Here is a 13,615-nt window from a genome sequence, read left to right as displayed (position 1 = left end):
TTTGTTGATTTTCTACGTGAAAATAAGTTAACACATCCTGTACGGAGAACACACTTCTGCAAATTTTAATGCACAATTACCATTTATTTGCTAAATTTAACATATTAGGGTGAAAAAAAAAATGAAAATGAGCAAAAGTTATGGCCCATTTTAAGTTAGTCAGCAAAGATTTAAATGTCATTTTTAAGAGTGTTCTCTGTACAGAACTCATTTTCACTTAGAAAATCAACAAAACGTAATTTGACCAGGGCGTTCAAATGTTTGCATATGACTATGTGCATGTAACCCCAAGGCAAAATCCACCTTGCCTGGGTTTCTCACTGCTGATGCCAACTTAGCAAGATCACATTTTAGCTTCACTGTTGCATTTGTTGTAAAGGGTCATAATACTCTTATTCCAGGATATAACAAACTCAAATCATCCTGCACTTCACAAAGAGACATTACTGAACAACTGCCGACTACTTCATCAGAGTCAGATCCTAACTGCAAAAGATCCTAACAATCATAACAAAAGCAATTAACTCGTCTATTACTGCTTAGCAAGATTTAGACCTGTCACAAGAACTGGTACTTTGGTGCCGAGTCAATGGCAACACTTATTTTTTCAAATAGGATTAATACTTTATATGTTACCAGTATTACCAAGGCAAAGTTGGTTTTACATTCCCATCCAACTGCAAGAAGAAGAACATTTGAGAAAGTGAGAGAAAAGCAAAGTCACAATAGCGCCTAAATGTGCAGATACAGCAACAGCACCAACACATGACACAAACAAGAAGAAATCAGCCAAACTCAAAATACTTTGCTTTTGAGACAGGTAAATGTAATGTCACCAATGCTTAATAAAACAGTCTGCAAACAATGTCATCAATCACTTCAAATGGAAAGGAAAGAACGTCATTTTAGTAGTGTTTTTGTTCGAAATGATTGGTATTGTTTTACATTTCTGTTTTAAATTACTGGCACGCATTTAATGTGTCTTCATAAATAACTTTTAGTTAAGCTAAATGCTCTAATGTCCTTACTGCTCAGTCATGTGTGAGCAAAATATACCATGTGTCTTTTAGGTAGACTTAACCTGTTTTCCTGCTACCATTAACCAAGTAGTTATGCCTTTTTCTTCTACTGAAACTATTTTGTTTACCTGAAGAAGAAGAAGAAGAAGAAGAATAATAATAATAATAATAATAATAATAAAGGGCAATCATGATGATATGAACCAAGCAGGTCCATTTTGAAATGTTAGCAATGTTTCCATACTACATCTTTTATTTAAATGTGTTTTTTTCCCCAAAGAAAAACAGAATTTCAGCATTTGTTGTGATATGGTCATCAGCATTAATTTTAGCGTTGTGACATTTCTTGTAGGATGAAAATACTAGTAATTAGATTTGTCAAATAAACCATATAATCAATTGTAATCCATTAAAAAATACATACAAGCAATAGGAAAACAAAGGGCAGCCAATCAGAACAGAGATCATTTACAAATATGATTCTTAAAGGCACAGTAACAAAACAGCCTGTTCAAATCTAAAAGCAAAAAAGAAAGGTTGGAAAACGGGCATGTAAAAACGAATAATGATGTTTTTGGTACACAAAGCTTTACAATAGGTCAAATGTTGACAAGGGGAACAAAGGAAAAAAACAGAAAAAAGTAGGACACAAGCTCTTTAAAAAGTACACAACATGTATAAAAAAAATATTGAAAATCATTCCTCCTGGCAGCATGTTTCTAATGAGTATAAAAAGTTACAAGCCATCAGGAAGTTAGCCGCAATCATCCTTGCCTCAACAAAGTATAAAACTGCATGAAAGAATGCCTAAAGTACAACAAGTGTCACTATGAGTAGGGGTATATGAGGACAACAGACACTAGGGGACACCTGAAGCTCATCAGTGTTTTTAATACTCTACTACTGTCAGAAAACAAATCTGTTATGTACTCCTAATTCACAAGACACGTCTTTATGAGCATTCGAACACTATTAACTAAAATGCAATAGACTTGTTTTTTCTGTTCTTTGTGTCTCTAGAGGACGGCTAAATGAGTAACGGTAAACTTTTATCTATTCTAAACTCCTCTGAAACACTCAGTGACGGCCTGGTGGACAGCAAGCCCTGACCGGGTAATTAAAGACATAGGGAGAAGAAAGGCCAGGCAGACTGACTGGAAACCACCACAAGCCCTTGAAGAAACATCTGTGTCCAAGAAAAACAAGGTAATTATATGGAAGGAAGGAGGAACTGCTAAAGTATTTTTCCCTCAGAGAGAGGCACCATGTCTGCCATAGTAACATCCCGCAATCCATGGAGACCACTATAGTGGCAGGCAGTGACTCGCTGTCTTTCAACAGTCCCACTCTCCAACCCCATTCTACCTGCTGCACCAGCATCGCCATTTTATCTTAAAGGACCCATATTCTGGAAAAAACGGATGTTCTGTACTTCTTTTTAATTAAAAAAGTGTCTGATGTAGTATGCAAACACTGTTAGAGTTTCAATACATTCCACATATGGAAACTAAACTAAGTTTTGAAATAAAAAAAAAAAAAAATGATATTCACATTTATCTGCCTAATCAGCCGTCAGCATTTTAGCCCCACCCATTCATTCTGAAGCTCTAAGGAGTGTCTAACTTTTTGAATGAAGGGAAAGTCAACCAGAACAGAGCTCATTTACATATATGAGTCTTAAAGGCACAGCAAAAATGAACAATGGCAAAAAAAACGACAAAAAAATTAGAACATGAACCCTTTGCAATATACCTAGTTTACTGCTTTTGGCATACTTCACACCGTTTTATGGCACCTAAACTTTTGACATTTATTTTTAGTGTATTACTGACTAATCTGGTGGAGAAAACAGGTAAACAAACCAAAAAACAGTGCAGAAAAGTGTGCACTGTACTGTGATACTGAATTCTTGTACACACTGAATACACTGATGGTGTTTGAGATCAATTTGCATATAAACCTGAGAACATGCAGTGGTTTCAAGCATCTTGTTCCTCTTTGGATCAGTCCTTATATCAAATTTACATTGTCAGACAACATTCTCATGCCACAATGCTGAGAAACGAGACATTTCCTGTAGTTACTATACTGCTAACCTAACTGTTCATGTAAACAACCCCAACACAGTAAGGCATACATACAGATGCTGAGTAAACAGATAAGCTGTGGGCACCTAGTCTTTTAGCACATTTCAGACTGACCATGGTGATCTGCTGACAGTCAAAAGAAGTAGATGCTATACATTTTGACACAGACAATATTAAGAATATGGTTTAAAATAATACTTTTGGAAGTACCAAGGAACCAGTTTTGACCCTTCATAATAAAAAAAATAATAATTTTAAAGAAAGATATTACATTTTACATCTGCCCAAACATCCTTGGAGAACACAGTGAATGCAATTTAAAAAGTTGAACAGACAGGACACATCACCAGTGTCCATGATGTTCATTTGATCTATTCATCCTAGCCCAAAAAATAAATGAAAACAGCAAAACTGTTGTGCCACCTTTAAAGGAAAAAAAGCCTTCATGATACACAATATGTCACAGTATTCATTTTTGGACATCTGATAAGCTGCAATAGACAAAAAAGAACCAGCAGAGGCACATTAACTATTAAAAAACAATACAGAGTACAAATGATCTGACATTTCACATACTGTCCACCACTAAATCAAATTAACCAGGACTGATTATGCGCTCTTCGTAACAAAACATGCAGTTGGTTAGTCTTCTAAAAGTACTGCTGACATCCACAACATACTCAAAAATAGTGTGACATACTGTGATGTAATTTATCATAATAGCGATAAATATCATTATATGGCCCAATCCTACACTGGTTGTTGATTGCAATCTCTAATTTATGATACATGCTGCGTTGTAGAAGTACTGACCATACCCATGATATATTATGATATACACCGATCAGGCATAACATTATGACTACCTCCTTGTTTCTACGCTCATTGTCCATTTTATCAGCACCACTTACTATATTAGGTGCATTTTGTAGTTCTACAATTACAAACTGTAGTCCATCTGTTTCTCTGCATACTTTGTTAGTGCACCTATATAGTAAGTGGAGCTGATAAAATGGACAATGCGCGTAGAAACAAGGAGGTGGTCATAATGTTATGCCTGATCGGTGTATATCGTCAGACTTGCCTACCTAGGAGTGTATGAAGAGGAGTAGATGTAGCTTGATGTGGCCCACTTGGAGGCCTGGATGGGGTTGGTAACCTTGGCTAACAAGAGGTGTGGTAACAGCCAGTCTGTGGAGTGCTGCCTCTGGGAGGACAATATTTCCAACAAGAATGCCATCAGAATTCCAGACATTCCATGTTTTCTCTCGAGTCATGTGGTTTAACGTTAGAAGAGCGAGAATTAGTCAATACAAGTGCGTCAGCTTTTCTTTAAGGAATGTATGCGACAAGTCATCCCTAGTCATGCCTCTTTCACTATCCTGCCCAATGAGACTGTGAGCCATTCCCTCTCAGCGGTGTACAGTGAACAAGCCAAAAAAAGAAAAAAGGCATAAAAATATGGGTGGCATGTGATGCTTAGTCCAGCCACGGAAAATACAGGTCTACACATGGAAAAACAATTCCAAGACCAGCATTACCTGTGTAAAACACAATCGCTCCATCTAAAAAAAAGCACACATACACAAGAGATCTGGGCTGTATGAGTAAAGGACTTATGACTGTTTACTGAGAAGTTTCTATTAACATCCACTTTATAACTGTTAAAATGCTCAACCTAAGACTGAAACTTGTTTAGAGAAGAAAATAAGCTTTTTAAACTAAAATTTACAATATCTGTCTGGAGTCAAACTGGCCCAACACGATAAACATCACATTTTAGATATAATAATGTAATATTAGTATATTGCAATTGTTATAACTTAATGAAACCAACATTACATCATATCAATAATCAAATACACTGCATTTTATTATTGTCATGGAAAGAAAGAAGGTGTTAAGAAAGAAAAGCAGGGAGCTGTTTCTACAAACATATCAGCTCAGCAATATGTATAGTCTGCAAATATGTGGACAATGAGACAAATTCTGTTGTTTTGGCTTTGCACTCTACTGTACAGGATTTAAAATTAAATGACTATAAGGTAAAAATGCAGAATGTACGCTTTCATTTGAGGGTGTTTACAGCTATCTTAGGTGACCCATAAAGAAATCACAGGGATTTTTGTAAACAGTCTTCCCATATCAGGGGGCCAAAGTAAGTGAATAAATGAACAATCAATTGATCAATGGATATTTGCCCTGGTGAAGTCCTGCCAGGCCTCTAACACAGCCTCTTTTTTGGTTATTTTGGGGGCTTTTTGTGTTCAGTCTAACCTTCAGTCAGTGAAACACTGCTCAGTGGGGTTCAGGTCAGGTGACCGGCTTGGCCAGTCAGGAACATTCCACAAGATGCGTCTGTTTCAGAATTCATCCTGCTGTTGCTGTCGACAGTTGCATCATCAATAAGGACAAGCAATGTAGTTCCAGTAGCAGCCACACAGCCACCCATGCCAACATGTTTCACAGATGAGGTGTTTTGCTTTGGATCATGACATGAGCGGTTCTTTTTTTTTTTCCCCCTCCATACTTTCCTCGTTCCATCAGTCTAGTAGAGGTTACTATTGTTCTTATCATTGAACAAGATGCCCTCTAAAGTCCAAAGACTCTGAAAAGGTACTTTTCAAGTGAACTGTAATTTAGACTTTCTGTTCTTTAAGTTTAACCAGTGGTTTGCATAAAATGGTGTTTTCCCTCTTTTCATGACATGACAGGATTTTTTCACGATGTATTCTTTGGTCATCCTTTACTATGGTCCAGCTGGTTGTTTGTTATTGTCACCAATGTGTTTTTGTTCGATTATACAGCCAACAATTCTGACACACCTGCTGTTTTAGCCATCTCAGGTCAGATTTTTACTGGCATACTGATTTACTGGACAGGGAAAGCAGCATCAGACAAAAGACGCAAAAGCCACATAATAGAACTAACCTCTGAACCTACTGTCGGCTCTTTCATGCACAAACTAACAATGAAACTACACAGTTGGCCAAGAAAATACTGAGGAGCCAACTGACCAATTACTTCTGGTCACCTGAAATGGGAGGACTATATATATAAAAACAGCTGCAATTCCTACACAATTCACCCAGTATGGATTTAGATACCCTTTTATTAAAGCTGGTAGTCTAAACTTTGACTTCAGAATCACTGTTTTGTTTCAATTTCAATGACGCATTGGAGTAGAGAGGCAAAACAGAAATGAGAGTAAGAGAGAGAAAGAGAAAGAGAGAGAGACGTGCCCTGTTTCAACCCCATTCCCTCATTGCTCTGCAAATGAACTCAGATGCATTAGGTAGTCTGAATACGCAGACTGCATGAGGATGAATTCTGAGTGACCCCTTTTATTTATTCATCAAGTTATTTTTTAAAACTAGAGAGATGAGCAACTAACTGCAGTTAAGGCCGAGATGACTGGACTAGACCAGACAGCACACATCACACTGACCTATTGTCAGCAAATTCCATCTTGCAATAAATCGTCTATAAAAACAGAGACTTGAAGCGACGGAATGAGCATGAAGCACTTATTTCCATCCAGAAAAAGTTATAACATCAGAGCAAAAATCAGCCTGAAACGTCTGCAAATTAAGCAAGCAAGGTCTTCTGGACACATAGTTCAGAAAGCAGACACAAACAATTAAATACAGACAACCGAAAGCGCAGACGGCATGAAAGCATCTCAAAGTTCCACTAGGCCTTACCTTTCTGACAGTGGTTGGAGGTCCAGCAGCGGTCCCTGCTATTATCGTTGAAGGTGGTCTTGATACATAGCGGTTTGTCCTCCATGATCCCTGGGCAGACATCTCCACACTCTTTGGCCTTCTTGTTTCCCGCAATGATGTTGTTAAAATCAGCATCCATAATGAGGGACCAGTCAACAGAATCCAAGTAGCAGAGCTCCGGGTTCTTCTCGATCCGTATTGCGCCTCGAGTGATGTTCCGTAAGCTGTAAAGGCCAATGTCCTTCAAGTTGTTCATCTCAAATATGACAAGGGCATAGTTGTAGAAGAGATTGCGGCCTCGGATGACCGTAAGGTTCGGGAAAAGGGTGCTCAGGCTGTCCAGACCAGCAACACGGAAGAGGAGAAGATAGTCTGTAATCATGGTCAGCTTGGGAAAACTGAGGGTGCGGAAGACCTCCTGATTGTTGTTGTTCTTGCCTCCGATAAGAAGAATCTGCAGGTAGCCCTCAACCACCGTACAGTTCTCCAGTTTCTTGAAATCGCTGATTTCGTTTCCAATGTCGATGGCTGGACCACAGACTAGAGGAGGAAAACAACAAATGTTTATGCTCAGTGAAAAGGCAGCATTCGTTAATAGCATTTTTACTTCATGCATACTACTTTTATGTACCATTTGCAATTTGTCAAGACCAGTGAAAGCAAAGGGTTAACCTACATTATTACACGACATGGCGAAGAAATAATGAATATAATAGAATCTGAAAAGCAAAAGCATCGCTCTGCTGGTAGACTGAGACCGCAGTGTCTGTCTGCATACTCTTCCATTTTCACACTGCTGAGCAAACAGTGCTATCTTTATTACTTTGATGGCACTCCAAATCTCTTGTTTACATTTGATAACCTCATCCTGCCCCGCCACCGCTAACTCTCATAGGTAACAAGCTTTTGGCACTCCAAAACTAGGTCAATCACTGATGTCGCCGTTTGGAATTAACACACAAAAAAACCTGAATGCCTAAATGCCAGAGCAAACAATAACAGCCCAAGCCTGGCAGCCAGACCTGACTTAGTAAAGAGTAATGGAAACGATGGCATTTACAACTCTAAAATGACACTGTATTACATGCGGTGAGGTAGACCTTGATGACACCAGCTATATACACATGCAAAACTCATGTTGTACAGATTACTAAATGGCCATTTCAATAGTAGTCACTGAATCATTTAATTCTTCTAGCCCAATTACCAATTTCTTGCATAATCTACATGAAATAAAGATTCTTCAATAATTCTTCAATGACAGTCTAAAGACCCAACATTCACAAGGCAGGAGCAGCTGTGGTCTGGTAAAATTAAATAAGATGAGAAAGATTTGACTGCTAAGTGATTAAAAAAGCTGATTCATGCACTGATACACTTGCAGCCACTTCAATGCGTTAACCACAAAACAATGCCAGTGGTTTCCACATGTTAACATGCAGAGAAAGACTGGAAATTCTTATGACCTGCATAAACTGGTCAATGTATGGCATTTTAAATCAGAAAACAGCCAATATTTCTGTCAAACAAAACAAGAACAAGAAGGTCAACCAGTTCCAAGCATAAAACGATAAGCTAGTCAACCACTTTTCTGCCACACTAGGAATCTTTTCCCTGTCCAAGCAGCAAAAGGTACGTTATACTTAGGACCTCGATGGCGAACCTCCGCTGCCACCCTGCCCTGCAACCACTGGGGTTAACAGTAAAACCCAATTACACATGCTTCACAAACTCCTCACTCTTCCAATCAACAGAACCAAGTCTGTTTTGCTAGGGAAGGTGTTTTTACATGTTCTATTTTAAAACCTTAACTTTTTTTTCCCCCCCTTGATGAACTGGATGAATCAGGGAGTCTTGTTTGCAGTTTACTTGGAAACATGGAAATTTTGTGGTGGCGAAACATGAAGGGAAATGCAAAAGCTGCCCTCTTTCCCCTCCTTTCTCAGCATTGACGAAGTTATTGATTTAAAATAGACATATTACGTGGTCTATGCTCATACAACACACTGAAGTGATTACATGTAATGTCCCTTCTTTTGAAATTAATGACGGCTGTTTGCGCTCTCCTTCCTACTTAGCGTATTATAGCCAAAAAAAAAGCTACAAAAGCTGTAAACAGTCTTGTAATTTGGTCAAACAGCATGAATTTATCAGATCTAGCTAGCCCACACTGACAAACAAATAATCCACAAGGTATGTCTTCTATACATTCATCCAAATTCAATCAGCCAAAAGGTTACCCCATGTAAATAAACACAGCTATTAAAATTAATTTAAACCAGTGATTTGCCCTCTGTGTCCTAAACACTTAAACCTGTATCCTAAATGTGATGCATTTCATGACATTGTGATGAAAAACCAACAGGAGAAAAACACATTTCAGGGCAAACTCAGCTTATATCAAGTAATAATGGAGCAGAGGTTAAAAGCCTACTTTGACCACCTTTCAAAAATCTGAATACTCTGTCAGTTTAGTATAAACTCAACAACATCCTTCACAGTAAACAATTCAAACAATCATAACAGTTGGTATTTCACAGTCAACAACAGAAGTAGTTAAATGTCTGCTTAGACCATGATGTCACAAATGTCACCAGACGTTACAACAAAAAATATGCCATAGTGACAGACTTGGACTGTGGCCTGACCTATATGAAGCAAATCTGCTCAATGACAGAGAGAATATGGTTTACTCCATTATGATTTACTGTATTCATTTGAGTCTCCATTTGTGTGGTAACCAAGCCATTTAGTCATTCAAAAACTGGAAACCGTTGGTACGAAGCTAATCAAGCAGCTTACTAGTTTTAACTATTCCATGTGGAGATTTTAGTGGTATTTGGGAAAACAACATTAACTAAGATCTTACTACTGTTCTTATAGGAAATGCCAAGCCTATAGTGTGCTGAGTCTATTATGGGTTTTATTTCACATCTAATGACCTTATTTAAAAGGTAGACTAACCTTGCTAGCTTTTAACTCATAATTTTGACTTTTTTTTGTTATGAAAAGGCACATATCCTGTATTTTTCTCCCAGATGTCCACTTATGTTATCTGGCTGCGTTCCTTTACCAAAAACACTCATAATTCACTTTTACATGACCATTTTCCATCTTATATGTATCCCCTAGAATTAAACAGGTTACACCTTTAAGACTGACATATGTAAATAATCTGTACTCTGGTTGGTTGATCTGTATTGTGCAGCACTCCTTATAACTTCAATGTAACTTGCTAGCCTGAATAGATGGGTATATGTATATGCGTTCATGTTTGTGACATGACAAATATGCAAAACATGCTGCTTTCCTTGCTTAGTTGCCATATATGACTGGGAGTGTGTGCAAGTTTCGAAACAGTGTTTATTTTTTTAACGTTAACATTTCCATTATATAAGCCCTTTAAAATACTTCATAAACAGCTCTTCGCTTGCTGCGTCCTGTCTAAAAGTCACAGGTAAAAGAAACAAGGCAATTTTCTTCTTTTAAAGCAACATTTTTCACACATAGGTGCCTGCAACTACCTCTGGAAAGCATTATTCAACTTCCAATTTCTATGACTTGAGCTACTTACTTTCTCCGTTTGCGGGCCATGGGCAAATAGTGGAGAGGGACAGCAGCAGACCACAAAACAAGGTCAAACGATTCCTTGCTCTCCAAGACCTCATTCCTGTAAACACTTGTTTTCTTTAGAGTGAGAGAGAGTAAAGAAAAAATAAAGATTCAGAAATGAACTCGGCGGTTGGAGCTGAGGCTGAGGTCTGTAACGTAACGTACTTCACAGCGTTTTGTTTTCTCTCTGACTTAAAAAATCCGAAACTGAGCAAAATTATTTTAATTTATTATCTAGCTGGCTTGGCTTTGGTTTTCTCCCTTGGCGAAGAAGAAAAAAATGCTTTTTCAGTCTAGAAAAGAAAAACAAAAGCCGAGCAGCAGTGCTGCTGAAGCCTGTAGGAATTCGTTAACGTTAGTCCGTTGCTATAAAGTGATCTTTCAATCCAGTTAGCTTAGCGTAGCTTGGGTTAGCTTAGCCTACCAAACAAACGTTAGCTCGCCTTTTCTTCGGCATGGACCGCCAACGGGCGTTTTAGCGCTACTCGGTTCCGTTTACTATCCGTGAAAGACGCCGAACGAGGGATATAGGAGAGAAAAACACGACGAGGCGATTTGGGAAGCCGCATCTTCGCATTCCATTTCTTCGCAACTCTTCGGCGCCGAGAGCCGAGCCGAGCCGAATAAAAGCTTCGCGAGACGCCGGCCAGGCTAAGCTAAGCAGGAGCAAAGCAAAGCTAGGCTAGCTGGGTGAGACGTGGATGCGAAAGGAGGGGGATGCGTGGTGATCTTCATAGGCAGCAAGGTGATTAGTTTTCCTCAGATGAATGGAAAGAGGAAAAGTCCTAACAGGGAGAGGAAGATGGACGGAGGAAATATGTAAATAATATCCACCAGTCGGGGCTGGAAAAGAGAGGCTTTAGCCAACTGTAAGCTCTCCGTCCTCCGTTTTCCCCTCTCTCTCCGCTCGCCTTTACTCCCGTCTGCTCGCTCTGAGATTTTGAATTACGTTAGCAAGCACGCTAAGCTACCCAAATTTTTTCTTCCTACAGAAATGGGTGCTCCGTTTCCCTAATTCCCAACCAAATACGTTTTCATTGACAGGTCTGAAGGTACATCCTTCTCGCTGTTATCACCACCGTCCTCCTCGTTATCATCATCTCAGATAAGCGCGTAGTAAAGTCCTGTATCTGCAGCTCGGCTCCGCTGAATCGTCGCTGCTGTAAACAAGGCTCGATTTCTCTTTCACAGATACACACAGCGTTAGTGGGTTACGCTGGTTGAAGGCGCACGGAAAAACTGGAATGGATCACAGCGGGATTTTTTCTTTTGGGCTAGAGCTGTTTTTGTTCCTGGTCAGTTTTCCAGTCAATGAAAATCAGCACCTCTCCACTTGTAAGAATCAGAAATGATTCCTTTTCCTGGAAAGGCGAATGTCTATAATTTAGCCCTATACTTTCATTAAACATCTTTTTCATATAACAGAAGTCTCACAGAAAAAAAAAAAAACATTTTCAAAGCTATTTTGCTTAGAAATGAAATCTAAAACTCATACTGGAGGGAATTTAGAAAAAGTAGTTTTCTGTTAGCCGGTTGAAAAACATTACAAAGATGTCAAAAAAAACTCTACTATTGTACTATTTTTCCTACTTTTTTAGTACTTTTTTGTTTGCATCTTCCAAAAAAAAGTTGCATTATGATTTGGAGACTAAGTGCAAAAACTCCACTATTGTACTTAAATATTGTACTTTTTTGGTATGTTTTTTATTATTTATTTATTTATGTTGCCATTTCCAAAAAAACAAAGAAAAATGATACATACATACATACATACATATATGTATGTATAAGTTTTATTTATTTGTTTGTTTTTGTAAAACTGTACCTATATTTCACATAGGTTTTTTTGGAAATGACAAAATAAATAAATAAATAAATAAATAAATAAAGTACAGTTACACTTTTACAGTTAGGTTTTGACCATTAAGGAAACAGAAGTGTAAGTTTGTTTCCTACAGATTTTCACACTAATTCAAATCAGTGAATCATTGTCACATGGAAATTTACCCTATTAAACTATTAAATAATACACATTATACATGAAGTACTTGCTTTCCTTCTGATACTTAAGTGCACATATCACTGGCACCAGGCAGTGAATTCATAACCATTTCATGTAATAATTTTCTGTGAGAGAGCTTTTAGAGGTGGACGTCTGGTTCCTATCACCACCACTGTGAACAATTCTGACTCAGTAAGTTTCTCTAGAATGGAGCATTTCACACCAAACCACTCTGAACGACTTTGTTTACATCTTAACAACGTAATTATGCAGACATTTTGAAAAATTGGTGGAATTTCCCTTTAACTGGTGAAGTAATGACATTATCTACATAAACTGTTTTGTCTCTATGCTTCTGTGAAGGCTTTACTCTAGATGTTGGAACACTGTTGTGAGGAATCGATTGTATTCATCCACAAATGATTTGATCTGGCTCACTGCAGCTCATGCCCCCCCTCTTAAGGGGGGCATTTCAAGCTAAGTGAGTCAACAATGATTGAAAACAGAAAAGAGGCTGAATAACATTTCTTCATTTATTTCATTTACGTGGTCATTTGTATATTTTCAAAGACGACACCTCCCAAGACCCCTGGCAGTCAGAGACGCCTGGACACTGGCCCCAACGACCTAGTCAGTCATTTATCCCTGAGTAGGGATGGATGACTGACTACTGTTACTAATTGACAGCTGTGACTGTACTGTATTTTTACCTTCATTTGATTCGGTGCATTAATCACACATACGTAAACTGAACTGAATAAGGAAGCGTGTGCTCTTTCGTGCACCGACGGCAGTGACTGCTTGCCGTACCTCAGGTTATCATCTACATAATGACCTCCAGGACCATGAGTGCAAATTACAGTCACTACTCAGCAACAAACCTTCCAGTCAGTCAGTGGTTCAGTAAATGGCACCTTCGTGAACGAGATGGAAAACAAGATCTTCTCATAAATACCAGTGCATTGTGGGAGTGTTTATATTTTTCAAAACATGTTGCTGACTATTTTAGTAACAGTATCCTGAAAGGATCTATTTTGGAAACACCTGCGAGGGGAATCCTTGGCAAAACATAACAGGAAACTAAACAATATTTGAGATGTAAACAATGTCATTCAGTGTTTTGATGAGAAATGATTCACTGTAGATAAACTTACAAACTCAAATGTCTTA

At 38.3% G+C, this 13,615-nt stretch overlaps 1 protein-coding gene across 1 annotated transcript in view; it reads right to left on the bottom strand.

The window, feature by feature from the left end:
- The window catches only part of igf1rb (insulin-like growth factor 1b receptor), a 92,803-nt gene extending 82,286 nt beyond the window's left edge, over nucleotides 1–10,517 (bottom strand). Inside the window, exons 1-2 of the mRNA XM_036587277.1 lie at nucleotides 10,406–10,517; nucleotides 6,811–7,371 (exon numbers count right to left, since the gene is read on the bottom strand). Of these exons, the coding sequence (XP_036443170.1) occupies nucleotides 6,811–7,371; nucleotides 10,406–10,499 (655 nt within the window). The 5' untranslated portion in view covers nucleotides 10,500–10,517. The remainder of the gene's footprint in view (nucleotides 1–6,810; nucleotides 7,372–10,405) is intronic.
- Between the last annotated feature and the right edge of the window lie 3,098 nt (nucleotides 10,518–13,615).

This window comes from Colossoma macropomum, unplaced genomic scaffold (assembly GCF_904425465.1).
Source record: "Colossoma macropomum unplaced genomic scaffold, Colossoma_macropomum, whole genome shotgun sequence".
Taxonomy (NCBI): Eukaryota; Metazoa; Chordata; class Actinopteri; order Characiformes; family Serrasalmidae; genus Colossoma; species Colossoma macropomum.
The sequence above is the reverse complement of the archived record's forward strand: the minus strand, read 5'-3'. Positions and strand labels throughout refer to the sequence as shown.